Source organism: Perca flavescens, chromosome 3 (assembly GCF_004354835.1).
Source record: "Perca flavescens isolate YP-PL-M2 chromosome 3, PFLA_1.0, whole genome shotgun sequence".
Classification (NCBI taxonomy): Eukaryota; Metazoa; Chordata; class Actinopteri; order Perciformes; family Percidae; genus Perca; species Perca flavescens.
Genome location: NC_041333.1, coordinates 26,199,492 through 26,218,458, shown reverse-complemented (window position 1 = coordinate 26,218,458; position 18,967 = coordinate 26,199,492). Strand labels below are relative to the sequence as shown.

The following is an 18,967-nucleotide window of genomic DNA, read 5'->3' as shown; positions in this document are numbered from 1 at the left end:
ACCATTCTGGGCACGGAGCCATGACACAGCCTTCATAGCCAGAAGCTCCCACTCTTCCTGAGCATCCATCTTGAAACCATGAAGCCAGATCAGAGCAAGAATGGTGGCCCATACTTCTTGGTTCACCTAATTCACCAAATCAAAAGGAGAACAGGAAAATGAGAAAAAGAAAATCATAGAGAACAAAGACGATTGGGGGATGGTTTTAAACAATCGTTCATCTTCATTATGTATGTATACTATCTTACTATATTCTCGTCTCCTAAAATATTACTGAGCAGCCCTGATAATATTACCGCACTCTCGTCTTTATCTCATACAGATCACAGCAGTAAATATTTTAACTGGTGTTCAGTAAAGACACAATGTCAAACAAAGGTTTATCATTATTATCATGATTACATATCCATATTTGCTTTAATAACATGTTTAACGAAGCAATTTGGTTTCATATTTTCATATTTCTCCTGCAGAAGTTTTTAGTGAGTTCTTTGTTGATGCACATTTTAATATTGAATAAATGTTATATGATATAAGCAAATAGTAACCCACCAATGCAGGCTTTGGCTTTTCCACCTCCTCGCTGGTCTTTCCCAGACGCCTTCTGGAGGGAGACCAGCTGCAGCAAAGGGTCTCTGGGTGGCTGCTTGTGCTGAATGCTTATACTCTCACATTGAAGCATGAGGTGATCTATAGTAAAGGGTGAAAGCTGAAACATATCTCTGAGAATGAAATGGGCAAACTGAGTTTAGTTATTGGTATCTAAAGAATTTTCAGCATCAACGTGTTTCCAGAAAGATGAGGTTACTTAAGCTGATCCAAGGGCCTCCCTGTGAGTTTTCATCTGATCGACTTTCTACTAATAGAATAGTTGGATGTCCCTCACCTTCCGCTTTCTTTGTGTTGGCATTGTAAACTCAGATTTATTAGTACTATGTGTCATGATTGTGGGTTTCTGTTGTAGTTTATTTCTATTGTGTTTATGTTCTGTATTCTTGTTTCACATCTCATGTTTTCTGTCATCTGTGCTTTTCCTTGTGTTTATTTCGTGCTTAGTTTCCTGTTTTATTTTGTAGTCTCCTTGTTTCTCCCATTGTCTGTCCCACCCTGATGACTTTCACCTGTTCCCAAGCCCTTGTGTCACCTGTCCCTTGTTTCAACCTTGTTACCTAGTTTATTTAGTGTCTTTGCGGTCTTTTTCTCTTGTCAGATCATTGTCGTCTTGTCTTGTCGGTGGATGTATTCGTCTTGGGTTCCGTGTCTTGTTTCCTGGTCTGCTTGCCTTTTGTAGTAGTACGTTTGTTGTAAGTTTTTACCTGCCAAACTCTGGACACGTTTTGTGGTTTTTTTTGTTAAATAAATTCTTAACTCTGCATTTGGGTTCAAGCCTCGCTATTTATATGACACTATGGTTAACTGCTCCTCAGATCTCTACGGGGTAAATCGAGATGGCTAGTTAGTCTGTTAAATCAGAGTTTTCTCTTGCACGACTAAACAACTTTTGAACGAGCACATGTTCCAACCAAACAAATTCCTTCCCGTGGCTATTTTGCAGAGGCACTGTTATTGCATCCGGTATTTAGCGACTGATTGGTTTAAAGCACGTGTCAAACATAAGGCCATAGATTTTGTCAGTTGTTTTTCAAAGTTCAAAGATGGATTTTCTTCCAATGTTTTTGCCACTTTTTCTGATGTTTTTACAGTTTTTCCGATGTTTTTGTCACTTTTTCCAGCATTATGTTGCTTTCTTAGACAATTTTGTTGCTTTTTTTCTATGATGGCTAAGGAAAATTTTTTGCCGACAAGTATCGAAAAAGTGCCTTGTCATTAATAGGAGTGAATCTCGTCAGTGTGCCAATAAGCACGCAGTATGCTTTTACCAAGACCTAATAAGGCTGGTGATTGGCTGCCTAACGTTATATGTCGTAGAGACATGCAGGAAAAACTCTACGTTACGCACAGAGGTGGGGCTACCGTAGTAGGAGCTGAAAAATATATTAAAAGATTTGTGCCATAATGTGTAATGTTATAATTTCTTTTTGATAAAATGTGGAGTTTAAGTACATAACACTAGTATAGCTGGGCTTAAGTATGCAACATTGTTAGCTGTCCACTGAATATGATGTGTAAACCCCTCGCCCGTTTTCACCAACTAGTGAGTAAATTGTTATGTATTGGTCCCGGGGTTGTGACCCTGGTCGTATCTGAATTGTCATGACCAGAAATCAACCTGTGTTGACTGACTTGGTTTGAATTGACAAAAGAAGGGTTGAACACGAGTCTGATAACTCTGGTCATTGGTGTGAAGGAGGTATAAATGACCTTATGCATTTAGAGTGCAGTCTCTAAATTTCACTTCACATTCTGTCTGAATGCAAATCTACAAAGTTGATATGCTCATAAACAATCTATTTTTATTGGAGAATGCATTGTTAGTATTCAGGTAAGATGTAGTTATGTGATAAATTACAGTGTGTTTAACAATGCCTTTGACTTGTTACTTACTGTCACACATCATCCTCTGCTTTGCAACTGGGGCACATGCACGTCCTAAAAGAAACATGAATGGAGTATCTTTTAAGAACACCACTTTAAGTTTAGACTGAAGTAAAAAATAACAGTAATTTGTATGTAATGCTAGAATTGTGTTCATTCTGAGATAAATAAATAAATTCAAATATATGTTGAAAAGTTGCAATGCCTTGTTACTTACTTGTCATTCTCATGTTGGATTGCATTGCAGCAAAAACCATTGGGCCTTTCAAATAAACAGAAAGAAAACCCAGAGCCCCATTTCAGGAAGGAAGTTTAACAAACTCTTAGTCTAACCCTGATCTCTGAGTTGATTTACCCTGAGATGGGAAACTCTGAGTTTTCGTTTCCAGAACAGCTGATTTTAGTTGGTTCAAATCAACTCAGAGTAGGTTCAAGCACATGCACCACCACAATAAAATGGCAGCATGAATGGAGCATGATACTACGTGAAATGATATTGAACCTATAATCTATTTCATTTAGGTGCAATACTGCGGGCAAAAAAGTACTACACCTACTAATCCCACTCAGCAGCACCATCATTAACAGAATTATAATTCATAATCTTTTATTTCAAAGGGTTTACCTCATTCACCTGCAATCATGTGGAACATATTTTTAATGACTCTTACCGGTTTGTGTCCAGGGAACACTACAAAAATGTTTAAAATACGTTTCCGAGCAAGTCACACTCTTCTGACGGCGCTTTGTGGCTTACTAATATGCTCCGCATCACCAATGTTGTAAAGAAAACTGCCGTTTTCATAAAAAATTAATGTGACACAAATAATCTGCTGGAATGTAGAGCATGCCCAAGATGGGTGATGTTAGTGATATGAGGACAGATAAGGTTTATAGCCTATAGGCTGCATAACAGACTGGGAAGAAAAACGATACCGCTCAAATAGGAAGTTGTCTGAAAATTAAAATGTCGGGGATTCAATATCATCTCCTGACATATAACACCCTGCAAAGTAAAGCAGCTTCTTCATCAACGGGATCGTAGACAAAAGGAAATGCCATGTTTTAAGAAAAAAAAGTTTTATAGTCTGCCTAACATTGTCAATAAACCAACACAGTTTATTTTATTCATGCCGATAACAAACTGCGCTAAAATGCGCCTGATACAGACTGAATGAATGAATGAATGAGGAAATGAAAGAGCGCTGTGTCAGAGGGAGGAGACTGAGAGAAACTCGAGGTTTCTTGAAGAAAGCCTGCTCCCGACCAGGTTAGGTTCACAGGCTCAGTTACCACAGTAACTGACTCTGAGGTTAAGTTACCTCTCTTTCTGAAACAGAAAAACCAGAGTTTCCCTCATCTCAGGGTTAACAAACTCTGAGTTTTCACTAAACCTGCTTTCTGAAATGGGGTCCATCTTAAAAATGTTATTCAAAACAGATTACCAGAAGCAACACTTATCTATATACCTTCAACACATGTTGTGTACTCACAGAGGACTAAACAGGTCAAAACAAGAGATGAACAAATCACATAACAATACGGAAAATTGACAAAAAAAATAGAAGAATAGAAAAAAATTACAATCAATGGAAAAGTCAGTGGACGGTTCTGAAAACTTCAAACTAATTCACTTGATTTTGTTTTTCACAAGCAGAATCAAATTGTGCTCCCCAAATGCAAAGTTTGCTGAATGCAGCAGTGTTGACATTTTCTGAACAAGCTGCGCAGTCAAGTGAATATTACCACGTGATCTTATGAGGACTGACGTGGGGTGACGTCTGGATGACAACTTGCTGGAATAATCCTTTGCAATGACAAAAAAAAGGAGAAGGCAAAACAAACGTGAATAAAACACAAGTTGTCTGTTCTTCAGAAAGAAATGGATGTGAGGATTTAACCATTTCCGTCTCCTGTTTGCAATTGCTTGGCAACAATATCAGCTGCTCCTGTTGTCGCTCATTGGCTATTGTGAAAGTAATGACTTAATCATAATCCTCCAGATTTGAACTCCTACATATCAAACATGTTTAAAAATATCTGGGTGGCCCTGATGCGGCCGCGAACAGGTCGGGAGGTTAAACATTAGATCTGTAAACCGCTTAAATTACCAGATAATCTAGGCTGAGTATCTGTACCGACCAAGGTCCCGGACCAGATTTTTCGGCAGATTGTCAGGAGGGGTGAATTGGGGCTAAATCGGCTCGATACTCCTGTAGTCTGAGCTCAGCTTAAATTTAGACTGAAGTTATTTTTAGAAAGCAACTATAATCCATGTCATTCTCTTAACAATATTGCCATCAGCAACTACATGGATGACAGAGAATTGTTCACATGTAAAGCTAGTAAACATGTTAATGCATTTTCAGTGTTAATACTGAGATAAATACAAGTATTCAGTGTGTTGAAAGTAGCTTTGCCTTGTTTCTTACCTTGCATCATTGTGATTGACCGCGGTAGACCGCAACCACCCATCAGCCCTTTTGAATAAATAAAAAACAGACATAAAGCCTTGGTATCTTGAAAATGTCATTCAAATCACTGACTGTTTACACAAGATTTCCAGAAGAAACACTTATCTATGTTCCTTCCATACATTTACTGTACTTACAGAGGCAAAACAGGTCAGAATAAGAGGAACCAATCATAAGAATACAGCAAAGCATAAAAATAGATGCACACATGCAGTTCATAAGGCGTACATTTTTTGGTTGAATGAAAAAAAATGCAGAGTTTATCAAATTTATGTTCAATGTAATACTCAGTGGACTGTTTTGAAAACTTTTCAGACTGCCCTAAAATCCCCAGAATTTTTTCAGATTTAAATTTTTTTCAAACGAGGTAAAAAAGTAAAAGCGATTGTATAGTTTAGAATTTCAGTTCATTATCATTTAATTCAGGACTATCAAAGTGGTGAGGGACACATTAGTTTCAGCTTTGGAAAAAAACACTCACTGGCTGTTGGAACATTTCTGCGCACCAGAGGTCCTTGAATCGCCTCGCCGTTGCCTTTGTTGACAGCAATGAAGGCAGTGAAGGCACTGCTCACTCCTGATTGGACACTGAGCTCCACCACCTTCTTCTTCACTTCTCCATCCCGCTTTCCTCTGCGCAATTCACTCTCCTCCATTTCCAGAGAGCGAATCAGACTCCGAGCACCCAACCTGTGGACTGTTATTCTTCAGAGAGGAGAGGGGAGTAAATCTTTAACGTACAGTATGAGTCCAACCTATAAGTCTATATACTGACTATATAGTGAGCAGTGCCTTCACTGCCTTCATTGCTGCAGTCATAGTCAATCAGCATAATTTAAATTTGCATTTCTTATGCAACAAAAAACGCACTAGTAGTGCACCCGAGTGACCTCGATGTAAACTAAGTGTCGGGCCAACATTAATGTAATTATTTTATCTATGTCTAACCCATTTTTCTACACTTCATTACAGCAAATATGATTATGAGATGATAAAAGTCATAAAAATGAATTAATGGGAAACATACAGCATTATTGTTCAAAACAAGTTTATTCAATTTAGTTTTAATTATTGTGACTGCTTTAACATCCCTCCCTTATTATTTAAGACAAACTGCTATGATGTAAAAACAATGACCCATTTTACTAAACTTTACCCAGTGTTACCCAGTGTTTAACCTGTTTTACCCAGTGTCCTCTGCAGGTTTGAGACTGAAGTGCAGCTGGTTCTGAGTGGGATGACCTGCCAGGCTGTACTTCACCGTCACACAGCCCTCCGCTGCTGAACTCTGAGAAAGCATTACAGTGTTGGAGTATACAAAAGTGCACTTTTTTTTATATTTCAAACTTTGTCTTCTTATTCAAATGTCTTCATATCATATTCCAATTAAATAGTATTCTGCTTGAACATTTTCAGTTTGTTCATTTTTGTTTATGCTCCTGTCTTAAAAGATGGCTCTCTTTTGAAAGTGTGACTATGAAATTAAATTTAGGAATCCAACCCACAGACACATTTACACTACGAAGCAATATTACAGTATATGGTACTAAGGAATAATAGACAGCACTATAGCGTGCAAGATTGCAGCACATTAACGGAAGTATGGTAAACGCACCCTTTTGGTGTGTTCATTCAGAGATTAAAAACCAATAGAGTTGACAATGCTGTTAAAATTATTTTGCTCCTAAAAGCCTGCTTCCTATGTTATATACCCTAGTGTTAGTGTTAATGTTGTGCATAATTAAGGAATGTTTATAATTAACTGTTAAAGCTATAGTGCATAGTTTCTGTCTCCCCCATGAGGAATTCAAAGTAATGACAACAACACTGTCGGCACGTCCACATGATACACCTTCTGTGATCACGCACGTGCCCCCACCCCTCCTCCTTTTTTTTTTTTTTAAAAGTGTGTGCATGGTAAAAGAAAAATAGGCTATACAATCTACAATTCAACTGCCAGGCAACTTGCTAATCTAGTCTAACTTTGCATTAGCAAGTTGCGTTTTAAGCTCTTATTGTTGGCTAAGTTCATGGCTCTCTGCTGGACCAGTGCTCACAGCGGAGAGCTACGTGACACATGCCACTGTACCAATAATGAGGACTCGCGAGGTAAATCGGCTGCCCTACACAGAGTATTCCGGGCAGACGCACAGCTGACAACATGGTGGAGAGGTTTGGACATACGTTCCACAGACAGCTGCAGAATTGTGGCACTTGGGAAAACGTGGTTCACAGAAAATGGCAGCATGTGTCCATGACAATGCACGCAACATTGTTGCTGAGCGACCAATACAAGTCCACAGCTGTCCACAGAGCGTGAAAAGAATGTCAAAACCTACCAGATGGCTGAACTGGGAACTGTATTTTGTTCAAATTATCCAACTAGAAAAGTACCATTAGGCACACTATCCTAGAAACGTACTTGGTTCTCCTCATTTGAAGAATCGGTTAAGTATGTGGTAGGTGCTACTCTTACCTGTCCCGTGAGCTGGGCATAAACCAGTGACCTTTGACCCTGAAAAAGTGCTGTGATTGGTGGAGAGAGACAAGTAACAGACACTCCCTTTGGCAAATCCCACTTGACTGAGATGTCCATCACAGCTGGGTGCAGAGCAAAACGCAGCGACTGCATCACCTGAAAACAGTTTACAAAAACTTGGGAGTTACTTACTCATCCATCTGGAAAAGCAAATTCAATTCAATTTATTTGTTGCATTGTTTAATTTGACAGCTTTATTGTGTCACTCTTACTTTGGGTTGCATCCTGTCAGTCCCTGTGATGAACTGAGCGTGACCTCCTCCTTCCTTGGCCAACCCGTTGATAAGAGCAGAGCTGGCCCCTTCCCCAATCCCAAAAGAGAAACACCTACAATACAGTAGTTTTCTTTAAATACACAAATCATTAGAAAACAGGACTTATTCTGGTAGTTTGTTATGTTTTTGGTTTCACCTGTGGGATCCTGAATTCTTCTTCACCAGATTTATCACTTCTTTGGTATTCCCCACCTCTCCATCAGTAAAGACAAATAGCTAGGGAGGAGAGTTTATATATCATTCTAAGTTACATCATCAGTAAAATCAGAAAGGAATAAACCAACCACAGTAAAATCTGAAAAATAATACATAAAAGCAAAAACGGAAAATGTCACAACACTACTATGTATTAAAAGCCATTCTAAATAAATATGTTTTGAGGTGAGATTTAAAACGAGCTACATTTGTTATAGTGCGGATGTCAGGAGGTAACTTGTTCCAAAGTCTCTGTGCCGCAACTGCAAAAGCATGATCACCCCACAGCTTTTACCTCAACCTTCTAAAACCAGCTGATTGGATGATTGCAAATACATGTTGTTTTCGCCAAGAGTTAAAAAACAAACAAACATTAAAATCATCTTAAAATCAATTCTAAAATGCACTGGGAGCCAATAGAGAGTGTAAAGAACAGGAGTAATGTGTGCAGGCCTGGAAGTATTTGTTAAAAAGCGAGCATCAGCATGTTGCTTAAGGCGGGAAATAAAAGTTAGGGCCAACAATGGATCCCTGTGGTACCCCACAGGAGAGAGGACCAGGTGAGGAGTGTGTGTGTGTGTGTGTGTGTGTGTGTGTGTGTGTGTGTGTGTGTGTGTTACTTGTCTAGGTTGACTGGGAATGCAGGGCTTGCTGTAAATATGTTTGAGGGGCTCAAGGATTTCTGTTCCTCCCAGATCAGCGCCCATCTCCTCAACTTTTTTCAGAGCCTTTTCCATGGTCTTCTGGCTGTACTCCACACTCTTACTGCCACCACACACATACATATACAAGCATTAACAGCTAAAACAGGAACTAATTTGTTGGACTGAGCGAGTGACTTACGGGAAGATGTGTTCATAGCTGGACCCAAAGCTGTAGATGTTGAAATAGCAGCCCATTGGTAAGCTCTTCAACAGGAGCAGCAGAGTTTCCTTAAGGGAAGAGAGAAAACATAGTGAAGACCACTGTGTCAGAGGGATACTGTAAATGATTGAATGACAGAACTAACACATAATGAATACCCTGGCACTCTTTATACGGGACCCACCCATACTGCCAGATCGATCCAGTAAGAACACAAACTCTCCACATGAGGCGACTGAAGACATCACAGCCTGGGGGAACTCAGGGTACAGGCTCAGCATCACCACTGGATCACCCATCAGAGAGCCTGAAACACATAGGAGAGACAGAAAAATAACCACAAATCTGGCATTGTATTATTTTTTCCAAAATATGTAACGTATCAGTTGGAAGATGCAGATAATAAACAGTCTCACCAGGCTTGGCAGAGGCCTGTCCTACCTCCACCACAGCAGTGGGCTGGTGGGCATCTTTGTAATAAATCAGCAGTTCAACATCTCTGTCAAACTTGTGTCCTGCAGCCAACTTGACCTGCAGTTCACAAAACACACACATAAATATTAATAAAGTAATTTATATCATGTTCTCAGTATTGAAGAAGAATCACACAGCAGAGACATCAGCCCTCTACCTACCGTAGCCTGGGTCTGCTCTGTGTTGAGGTACTGGAGAGCGTCCAGGGGACAGTTGGACTCTACTTTAGAGACTGGACGAGGAGAGGACACTCGGGCAGAGAAAGACAGACTGTAGGGCACCAGAGAGGCTGGAACAGAGGTCACCTGGATACAAACATCTTCACTTCCTGTGAACAAGATCAGATAGGTTTGAAATGATGTAATTGAAGAGGCAGTAAGCAATCAAATCTTTTGGTCCGGTTGTAACTGTGAATGACCCAGGGAGACCAGAGAAGGGAAAAGTGCAATTACAATCATATTGGCAGGGCAATCAAATATAATACTTTTAGTGATTTTGAACAAGGAACAGAAATGCAGAATATTGTGCCCAATAAACCTTTTTCTTTTAGATAACTAATTATAATTATAATATTTTTTTTATATTTTTCAGTTCTGTCTTTCTTGTCAGTTAGTTGATTGACATTGTAATGCTGTACGGCTGTTTCTATTTACTGATAACATAAAACAAAAGAAGTGCATGAACACCTATTATATATTATATGGTTTTATGGTCACATCTCAGTACTTTTTTTGGGAAGCTGCACGACCATTTACAATACAGACTACAGTACAGGTTTGAGACATTGTGTTGTCCCAGTGTAATGAACAAAGCATTTTTATTTTCACCAGTTTACTGTTGGGCATGTGACTGTTGGGCATGTGTGGTGTGCACTAAGCTGTTTAAATTCCTGATGACGGTGTTTGCTGGGTTTCCTACCCCGAGGTTGGTAGCGAGGGTTGAGCACAGCAGGCAGAGAAAACCTCAGCCCTTCATCAGCCTGCACAGCCAGCTCAGTGACGTACTCCAGCCTGATGGAGGCGCTCTCTCCTGGACGCAGACTGCCCACACTCAGAGAGAATATATCTGGACTCTGATCACTCTCCTCCAACAGGAAGGCCTGCTGACCGGAGCTCAAAGCGTCATCATACTCCTCATGAGCCTGGAGAACAGATGGCACATGTGAGTAACATTTACTGTGTTTGCTCTGTTTTTAGGCTCCATTGTAGTGAGTAAGTCTTTACTGTCCAGCTCACCTTCTGTTTCTCCTTCACCTCAGCTACAATCTCTGTCTGTCCAATCTTAGCACTGAAGTGACAGACAGCAGCATCTCCAGGCAGAGGGAAGACAAAAACAGCCTCCAGTGGTTTGTCCTCCTTGTTCTCATAGTTCAGAGTGGAGACCACTGTAGCCACATGGGCCCTCACCTCCAGCTCCACCTCCACGCTCTTCAGAGGAACTGACCAAGAAACAGGATAAAATGCGCAAATGATTAATGATACCAATCAACGATGATACTTCATTATTCGTATTTAAGTTATTCCCTTCACTCCTTATCCATGCAATTTTATGTTTCATTTTGATAAGAAAAGCTCCTTTGCTGCCTCACTGTGGCCCAAACATAGCCTGGCTCCGCCCTCCTACGTACTTCCGCTCAATTTTCATTTTCCTTCAGTACACCATCGGGGTTTGCGGTATATTCTTGGGTTTTCTCCAGCCAAATATTTGGTGGTCCAATCAGAAAACAGGGAGGGAGTGGCTGAGAACGATGACGTTGAGGTTGTGCGGTAGTTTGAGTTGTAGTTCCGTAACGCAACGCAGCCGAATATCCAGAAGTTAAAGCCCGAGCTAGAACAATCTTTGCTGAGTTTTGTTGGTGGCCATGATGTTGTGGCCCTCCTCCCCACGGGGTTCGGGAAAAGTTTGATTTTCCAGCTCGCTCCGTTAGTGTCACGTCTTGTCTCTGTCATGTTTCTGTGTTTAGTTGGTTTCATGTTTTCTGTTGGTTTTCCATTTCCTGTTTTATTTTGAAGGTTCTCTGTTCTCCCTTGTGTTGTCTTGTTTTACTTCCTGTCTTGTTTTTCCAACCTGTTTGTATCACCTGTCCCTTGTTAGTGTTCATTACCCTGTGTATTTAGTCCGTCTGTTTCCCTTGTCTGTTGTTGGATTCTACTTTCTGTTAGTTTGACTTTCTGTTCGTGTGGTTCATGTTGTGTTAGCTAAGCCGACGTCACGACCAAACGTTAGCGATTGTTTATAGCAGATCCAATAGTTTTAAACTTCAACAGAGTACCCGCCTTCAAGGAAGTTAACACTTGTCAATGGAGAGTGGACACTCTGTACAAATGAAATGTACGAGAGTCTGGTAGGACCAGGCTAGCCCAAACACACACTTACATGGAAAACTATCTGCACACATGGAGACACACCAGCAAATTCAGAACCACTTGTTCATTCACTCCCGTGGCAGTAAAGAAGGAAAGTCAAATTACTATATGTAACTTTTTAATGTTTCTGAAGCTCCGTCATTTTTCATACAACGGTCTTAAATGACCTGTAACAGCAAATGAGACTAACAGTGAAAAGAACACCGTTTATATAGTTTTTATTAATGCTTCTGCCCGGGTTTGATTTTTACCGCGCAGTCACAGAATGATTTGCGGCAGGTAGATGGTGCTACAGTAACGCATTCTGATGGCTCACAGATTTCTTTGTTACACCGAAAAAGCCTGTGTTAGTATACAGTAGGGATGTGACGAGACGCTTACTCCACGAGACGAGACACATCACGAGATTGGGTTCACGAGAACGAGACGAGACAAGATTTTAATTTTTTTTTTAAAGAAATCCTCAATGATGAAATATATGAATGGAAAATAGTTTTTTTATTCAACTGAAAAATCACAAAATTCAAAACAATTTGTGTGCATTTTGAAATCAACTATTAATGATGAATGTTATTTAACTTTTTTTTTACTATTTTAATGAATCATATGCAGTAAAGGACGTGCAAACACTGCAAAATGTTTTGTATAAACTCTACCAACTGGCTTCTGCCTTGTACAATTTCACATGAGAAATCTAACTCCTTTCCACAAATCGAACATAAAAAAATAAACAGTATGTGTAAATAAAATAAATGTGTAAATAATAAGAAAAACTTTAAATGCAAACAGTAAGTGTATCAATAACCAAAGTACTGCTCTCTCAAAACTACAAGTGCAAACAGAAACAATTTTTTTCTATAAGATAAACTACACAGAACAGCCTAAGATATGGTCATGTTCTTTTTCAAGAATATAAGCATGTCGACTATTTCTGGCAGCAGTTGAGACCTTTGGGCAGTAACTATGTCTCCTGCAGTAGAAAAAACACACTCACTTGGAACAGAGGTAGCAGGGATGGAAAGGTATGCTTTGGCAAGTGGAGACAGCAAAGGATATTTAGGAGTTGCGAAACCGACATTTTCCACCACAGAAAATGGCCTCATATCAGCTGCAATGAAAACGCCTATGTCCCTCGTTATTGCCGTGGCTCTTGCACGGCAATTATTTGCAGAGATGCAAAGGCTTTTAGAGTTGTTTGCCCTTTTAATGTTTTCGTCGCGGGTGCAGTAGTTAGTAGAGAGCTGTGGTGGTGCTGTAAGTGTTTTTGCATAGTGTTCGTGTTAGCCGCGGTATACGGCATTTTTTTCTTACAATGTTTACATATTGTGTTCGTCTTGTCTGTCACTCTTTCGCCGTTTATTATTTCCGCAGGAAAACCAAAATGTTTGCACACAAATGATTTAAAAGTTGCAGGGAGATCTTCAATAGTAATTTCACGCTCCATCACGCTGACATCACATCGCCTCACGAAACAACTTTTCACCTCGACGAGAAATGTCGTCACGTTTTAATCTCGCGAGATCTCGTAAAACGAGATCTCGTCACACCCTTAGTATACAGCCTTTTGAGCCAGGTAAAAGGAAGCGGGAGATTTCTTTATATAGGCCTATTGTATTTTAATGTTATTTTAGGAGTTATCTGTTGTAGTTATGGCTGATACTGGGGCAGGACCATCACAAAGAAGGAAATTAAACGAAAAACAACTAAAAGGGAAAGGGAAAGTGAAAGACAATGGCGATAACGTGAATCAACTTCGGTCGGGCTATCAACAGATGGAGACAATTACGGGATTGTAAATTATTCAAAACCCACCCTGAATTGGCCCTCAGGTAGCCTATGTAATATGTCTATTTCATTCATAAAATAACTTTACAATGTGCAAGAAAGTTACATATAGCCACTTTAAACACAAACAAACATATGCAGTAAACCATGATACTGTTGATTTCACAGGGTGCTAAACACTTAACATTTGTTATTTAGGTCTGAGTGAAGACAAAATAGTAAGGTTTTAATGTTTGCTAACAACTCTTTACCTGGTTCCTTCTGTGCAGTTAGCAGACCACAGCAGTTCATCTTAGAACCTATGTAACAGAAGGGAGATTTCCATTTTCTAAAACTATTCATTTTGCATCTATTTCATGTTTTAGAGATAGCAAAAAAAAAGACAACAGTTACTACAGACAGTGAATATGATCACACACAGAACTGAATAATTTATAATGGTCTTTTTCAAAAATACCAACAAACTCCCAAAAAACTGTAAATATTCTATAAAACATTTGCTTAACAAATCACCTGCATGTTACATAATAATAACAATAAATAATCAAATACGGATTAAGGAAATGCCTCTGCAGAAAAAACTGAAAGAAAAAGAGTTGTTTGATCCCAACAGGCTACCAGTATCGGAAATGCCTCCAAGTGTATGCACCGATCCAAAACCATGTGATTTAGCCCAGAAAAAAATCTACTTTAAAGTAGTTTGTTTATGTTCTTATTCCATTATGACTGACTGTCAAACTAGATAATGAAATAAAGTTTCATGCTCCGTATGTATTTGTTTTACAAAAGGGTTTAACCTGAGCCAGGTCATACAACAATGATAGCAATCATATCACATTCATACAGGACTAGTAGTATGCAGCTGTTAAAAAAATACCAAATTATGTATTCATTTCTTTTCTAACTCACTGGTATTGGATCAGTAATCGGTACCCAGAAGAAAAAATGGTATTGGGACATATCTAGAAAGAAATTCAGAGGGAAAACGGGGAGAACATTTAGCATATTCTCATCCTAGATTTAAAATTGTAAATTCAGGTAATGTGATACACTTTGGTACGTATATGCTCCAGTAGACTAACAAAAAACTGGTTGTTTCTATAAATCATTTTAGGCCTTGCCTGAATGTTTATTTGTTTTACTTTAATTTTATTAGACTTGTCATTTAGAAATAGAATGTCAGATGCTGCTGCGCTGAACTTGCGCTGCTCAACCATGGATGTATAACAATCATGTATAGGCTCACACTTGGCTCACACAGTAGGCTACAGACTTCCTGTAAAGACAGGCCTCGCCCATTTTGAGGATGTCAGACCAATCCAAGTTTCATAAGAATACACACTTGATGTTTATATGCTATTGATGTTTACCTGATTCTTTGTATACTGCATTTTGTATATATATATATATATATATATATATATATATATATATATATATAGATAGATAGATAGATAGATAGATAGATAGATAGATAGATAGATAGATAGATAGATAGATAGATAGATATAGATCTATAGGCCTAGATATATATAGATCTATAGATATATAATCCAAGTCAGATAAAAAAAATGGCTTTGTGTGCACCACAGATCATAACTGTTTGTTTTTTGTCATTTGAGGACAATGTCGTCAGAATTTTTTACACAAGCTGTGTGAACATGACCGTTAAATTTAGGTTTAACTGGATTTCACCACTTAAAGTTCCAAATGAACTTTTAACGTGTAAAAAAAAAAATAGTTGTACCAAATATACTGGGGAGTTCAAAACGCTCTGGAGAGTACAGTCTCTAACTGCCACACCCCGACTTGACAGGCCAGGGACGCAAGCGCTCACACCCGCGCACATTGGCTACAATGTCCATTTCCAGCAATCCTGCACTGTAAAAACAAATGTTCCGCTTGTTCAGTATCTGAACCAGACTATAAAGCTCTGAACCGATCTCAACTCGTCTAAAACTTCCGGGGTTTTCTTTTACCTATTCCAGATATGACTCTAAGAAAAGAAAAGCACTTTCTGACTGCGTCATATTTGATACTTTAATAAATACCTACCTTTGAAGAGAATGATTCTGTCCAGTTAGTTTCCAACTGCATATATATATAGCGTAAACTTTAACGTTAAACGTTACAAAACTGGAATGGACTAGATAACCCTTGTCATAGGATAGCGAAAGTATGTGGAAGGTTTAACCCGCTCTACTCTCCCTCTGATTGGCTTGTACTTGTTGCCTTCGTTGGTTGGGTTGGTTAGATTCTCAGGCAATGTTAGGCTAAGCCAATCAGAGGCAGAGCAAGGCGGGGAATGCCTTCGCCATCCTTCAAAACAAACAAACAGAGTAGACACACAGCTGTGACAGCCTGCGTAGTGCGCTTTGGAGGAAGGTCTGGCAAAGCGAGACCACGCCTGTGAGGTGCGCTTGATTCATGACATGCATCGGGTGGGTAGAGCACTGTTTCTGCAACTAGTTGGGGGTTGGGGTTTCACTGGTTAACTACACATACGTTCCTGCTTTATCTCGTATACTTAAATGACATCATATAACAGATTAAAATTAACACAAATAGTTTTTTAAAAAAGTGTCTAATACTAGCCTATCATATTCTTTGATTTTCAGTGGTAACTACTGTCCTTGGCCATGTTTCCTCACCATCAACAATGTAAATCCAAATCACACATGAAAGCAGACTTCTCAGCCTAACAGCTGGTAGCTGATGTTGTTATAGAAAAAGTCAAATTAGCAAGCCATTGATCTGTGTCAGTGTTGTTTGAACAGGTTTTCTGAGAGAAAATGACAAAATAAAGTTGTTGTCATTGTTTATATTCAAAGAAAGCTGTTTAAAGATGTTACTAAATTCAAGTCAGATTGTTGATATGTCTAATGTCAATCGTTCCAAGAAAAGAAAAAAAGATACAGCAATGAAAGCAAGTGGGATGATGTTGGCCCATTTGCAGTTTTTCATTTGTTTTAAAATTGAAAAGATTTACTTAGCATACCATATTTGTCATTTCATTAAAGATTATATTTTTAGCATTTAACAACAGCTCCAATGAGCCTGAGTCAGCATGGTATATACTCACCTAAAGGATTATTAGGGACATCTGTTAAATTTCACGTTAATTAAATTATCTAATCAACCAATCACATGGCAGCTGCTTCAATGCATTTAGGGGTGTCGTCCAGGTCTAGACAATCTCCTGAAGTCCAAACTGAATGTCAGAATGGGAAAGAAAGGTGATCTAAGCAACTTTAGGCGTGGCGTGGTTGTTGGTGCCAGACGGGCTGATCTGAGTATTTCACAATCTGCTCAGTTACTGGGATTTTCACGCACAACCATTTCTAGGGTTTACAAAGAATGGTCTGAAAAAGGAAAAACATCCAGTATGCAGCAGTCCTGTGGGCGAAAATGCTTTGTTGATGCTAGAGGTCAGAGGAGAATGGGCCGACTGATTCCAGCTGATAGAAGATCAACTTTGACTCAAATAACCACTCGTTACAACCGAGGTATGCAGCAAATCATTTTTGAAGCCACAACACGCACAAGCTTGAGGCGGATGGGCTTCACCAGCAGAAGACCCCACCGGGTACCACTTATCTCCACTAAAAATAGGAAAATGAGGCTACAATTTGCACAAGCTCACCAAAATTGGACAGTTGAAGGCTGGATAAATGTCGCCTGGTCTGATGAGTCTTGATTTCTGTTGAGACATTCAGATAGTAGAGCCAGAATTTGGCATAAACAAAATGAGAACATGGATCCGTCATGCCTCGTTACCACAGGCAGGCTGGTGGTGGTGGTGTAATGGTGTGGGGGATGTTATCTTGGCACACATTAGGCTCCTTAGTACCAATTAAGCATTGTTTAAATGCCACAGCCTACCTGAGCATTGTTTCTGACCATGTCCGTCCCTTTACGACCACCATGTACCCATCCTCTGATGACAACTTCCAGCAGGATAATGCACCATGTCACGAAGCTCGAATCATTTAAAATTGGTTTCTTGAACATGACAATGAGTTCACTGTACTAAAATGGCCCCCACAGTAACCAGATCTCAACTCAATAGAACATCTTTGGGATGTGGTGGAACGGGAGCTTCGTGCCCTGGACGTGCATCCCACAAATCTCCATCAACTGCAAGATTCTGTCCTCTCAATATGGGCCAACATTTCTAAAGAATGCTTCCAGCACCTTGTTGAATCAATGCCATGAAGAATTAAGGCAGTTCTGAAGGCAAAAGGGGGTCAAACACGGTTATTAGTATGGTGTTCCTAATAATCCTTTAGGTGAGTGTATAACTCTAACTCTATACATAACTATGGTATATATTTTAGCTAAATGCAACAACAAAAAATATCTCATGGTTCAAATGACAAAGCTTTCAATTTTTTTTTATTGAAGTAGCAGTAGTACATTCTGACAGTATTTAGCATAGAATATAACCAGAGGAACATGGTGCAGCTTTTTACTGATGAAAGAAACCCTCTGAGCAAACTCAATGTCCAAAATAACTCCCATATTCATTTACTAATCCATGTATAAGAGACAATCAATAGTTTACTATATAATTAACAGTAAACTGAAAGTTTTAACACTTATTAATCATAATTTTGCATCATCAATGACAGCTGTAATTTCCGCATCTAAAAACTGTGGCTCAGACACATGAGTTACAGATGCTACTGTAGTGGATTAGACTAGAGGCTAGCGAGGAAAAATGGTGCAATTTTGGCCTGTAGATACATTAGCATTAACCTACTTTTACAATTCAACATCCACCTAAGTGCATGTGTGCCTCATGCATTTACATTTTCACAATACACGCATGAACAAATGTGTTGTCATTTTATTTGAACTTCAATGCACAGTTCTTTATTTATTCATAATCATAATTTAGCCATACATGTTCACTTTGTCCAAATATTCAAGTTTAATTAAGTAAAAACTGTTTCAGGTAAAAAAGCAACTGTAAAGCTGCAGAGGGTTGAATGCAGAAATAATATGAAGTAGACGGAGACCTCTTCCTGCAGCTCTCCCTCTACCCCTTTCTTTCTCTCGAGCCAAGACGAGATGCAGACGTCTTGTATCTAGATATATCTAGATCTATCTAAAAGTCTAAAGTATTATGGGATTTTTTCCCCAATGATGCAAAGAATAAAGTGCCTACCACAGCTTTAAAGGCTCAAAACAGAAGAACTCTATTTGTGCAGTTACATGGCTGATGGATGAAGTGCAGTGCGGATATAGTGAGGATAATTAGGCACAAAACCTTTTCCATGTCAGTCCGTCTCTCAACAAAAAATGTAAATAGTGCAAAGAATGAAGTGCAATGTTGAGAAAATACAGTTAAAGTTGTAGGATGGAGTAGATCTGCTTCTGTGTACTATTAAGGGAAGTCACTTCAGAGTCCCAGGGCGTCTTTCTGCACGCTGCAACCCAGCAGAGCATTACCAGCTTCCACACACTCTGTCACACATGAAGCTGAAAAAAACACAA

The 18,967-nt window shown here is 39.2% G+C and overlaps 2 protein-coding genes and 1 long non-coding RNA gene across 9 annotated transcripts in view; all 3 read right to left on the bottom strand.

The window, feature by feature from the left end:
• Positions 1-18,967, bottom strand: part of LOC114552449 (von Willebrand factor A domain-containing protein 5A) — a 36,543-nt gene that overhangs the window by 709 nt on the left and 16,867 nt on the right. For 4 of the 5 annotated variants that reach the window (XM_028573242.1, XM_028573245.1, XM_028573247.1 and 1 more), the window contains 2 exons: positions 553-597; positions 3-126 (listed from right to left, as the gene is read on the bottom strand). In XM_028573242.1, the coding sequence (XP_028429043.1) occupies positions 3-126; positions 553-597 (169 nt within the window). Of the gene's footprint in view, positions 1-2; positions 127-552; positions 598-17,835; positions 18,953-18,967 lie in introns of those variants that run through there. The other variant, XM_028573244.1, reaches the window with a different exon arrangement.
• Positions 2,514-2,897, bottom strand: LOC114552452 (uncharacterized). The gene is made up of 2 exons (XR_003692174.1): positions 2,714-2,897; positions 2,514-2,550 (listed from the first exon to the last, which is right to left on the bottom strand). It is a non-coding gene; the product is annotated as an uncharacterized LOC114552452 (long non-coding RNA).
• Positions 5,589-15,799, bottom strand: LOC114552451 (von Willebrand factor A domain-containing protein 5A). 3 transcript variants are annotated; one of them, XM_028573251.1, is made up of 13 exons: positions 15,524-15,799; positions 13,720-13,767; positions 10,553-10,755; positions 10,236-10,458; positions 9,479-9,645; positions 9,260-9,374; positions 9,002-9,150; positions 8,823-8,911; positions 7,921-8,000; positions 7,722-7,836; positions 7,447-7,605; positions 6,158-6,258; positions 5,589-5,675 (listed from the first exon to the last, which is right to left on the bottom strand). In XM_028573251.1, exons 2-9 carry the CDS (start codon positions 13,757-13,759, stop codon positions 7,955-7,957), a joined length of 1,032 nt encoding a protein of 343 aa, XP_028429052.1. In that variant the 5' UTR covers positions 13,760-13,767; positions 15,524-15,799; the 3' UTR covers positions 5,589-5,675; positions 6,158-6,258; positions 7,447-7,605; positions 7,722-7,836; positions 7,921-7,954. The 3 variants fall into 3 exon arrangements, with proteins under 3 accessions (XP_028429052.1, XP_028429055.1, XP_028429053.1); XM_028573254.1 differs by lacking the exons at positions 5,589-5,675; positions 6,158-6,258; positions 7,447-7,605; positions 7,722-7,836 and having other exon boundaries at positions 7,935-8,000; positions 9,028-9,150; XM_028573252.1 differs by lacking the exons at positions 5,589-5,675; positions 6,158-6,258; positions 7,447-7,605; positions 7,722-7,836; positions 7,921-8,000 and adding an exon at positions 8,653-8,744 and having other exon boundaries at positions 9,028-9,150; positions 15,524-15,796.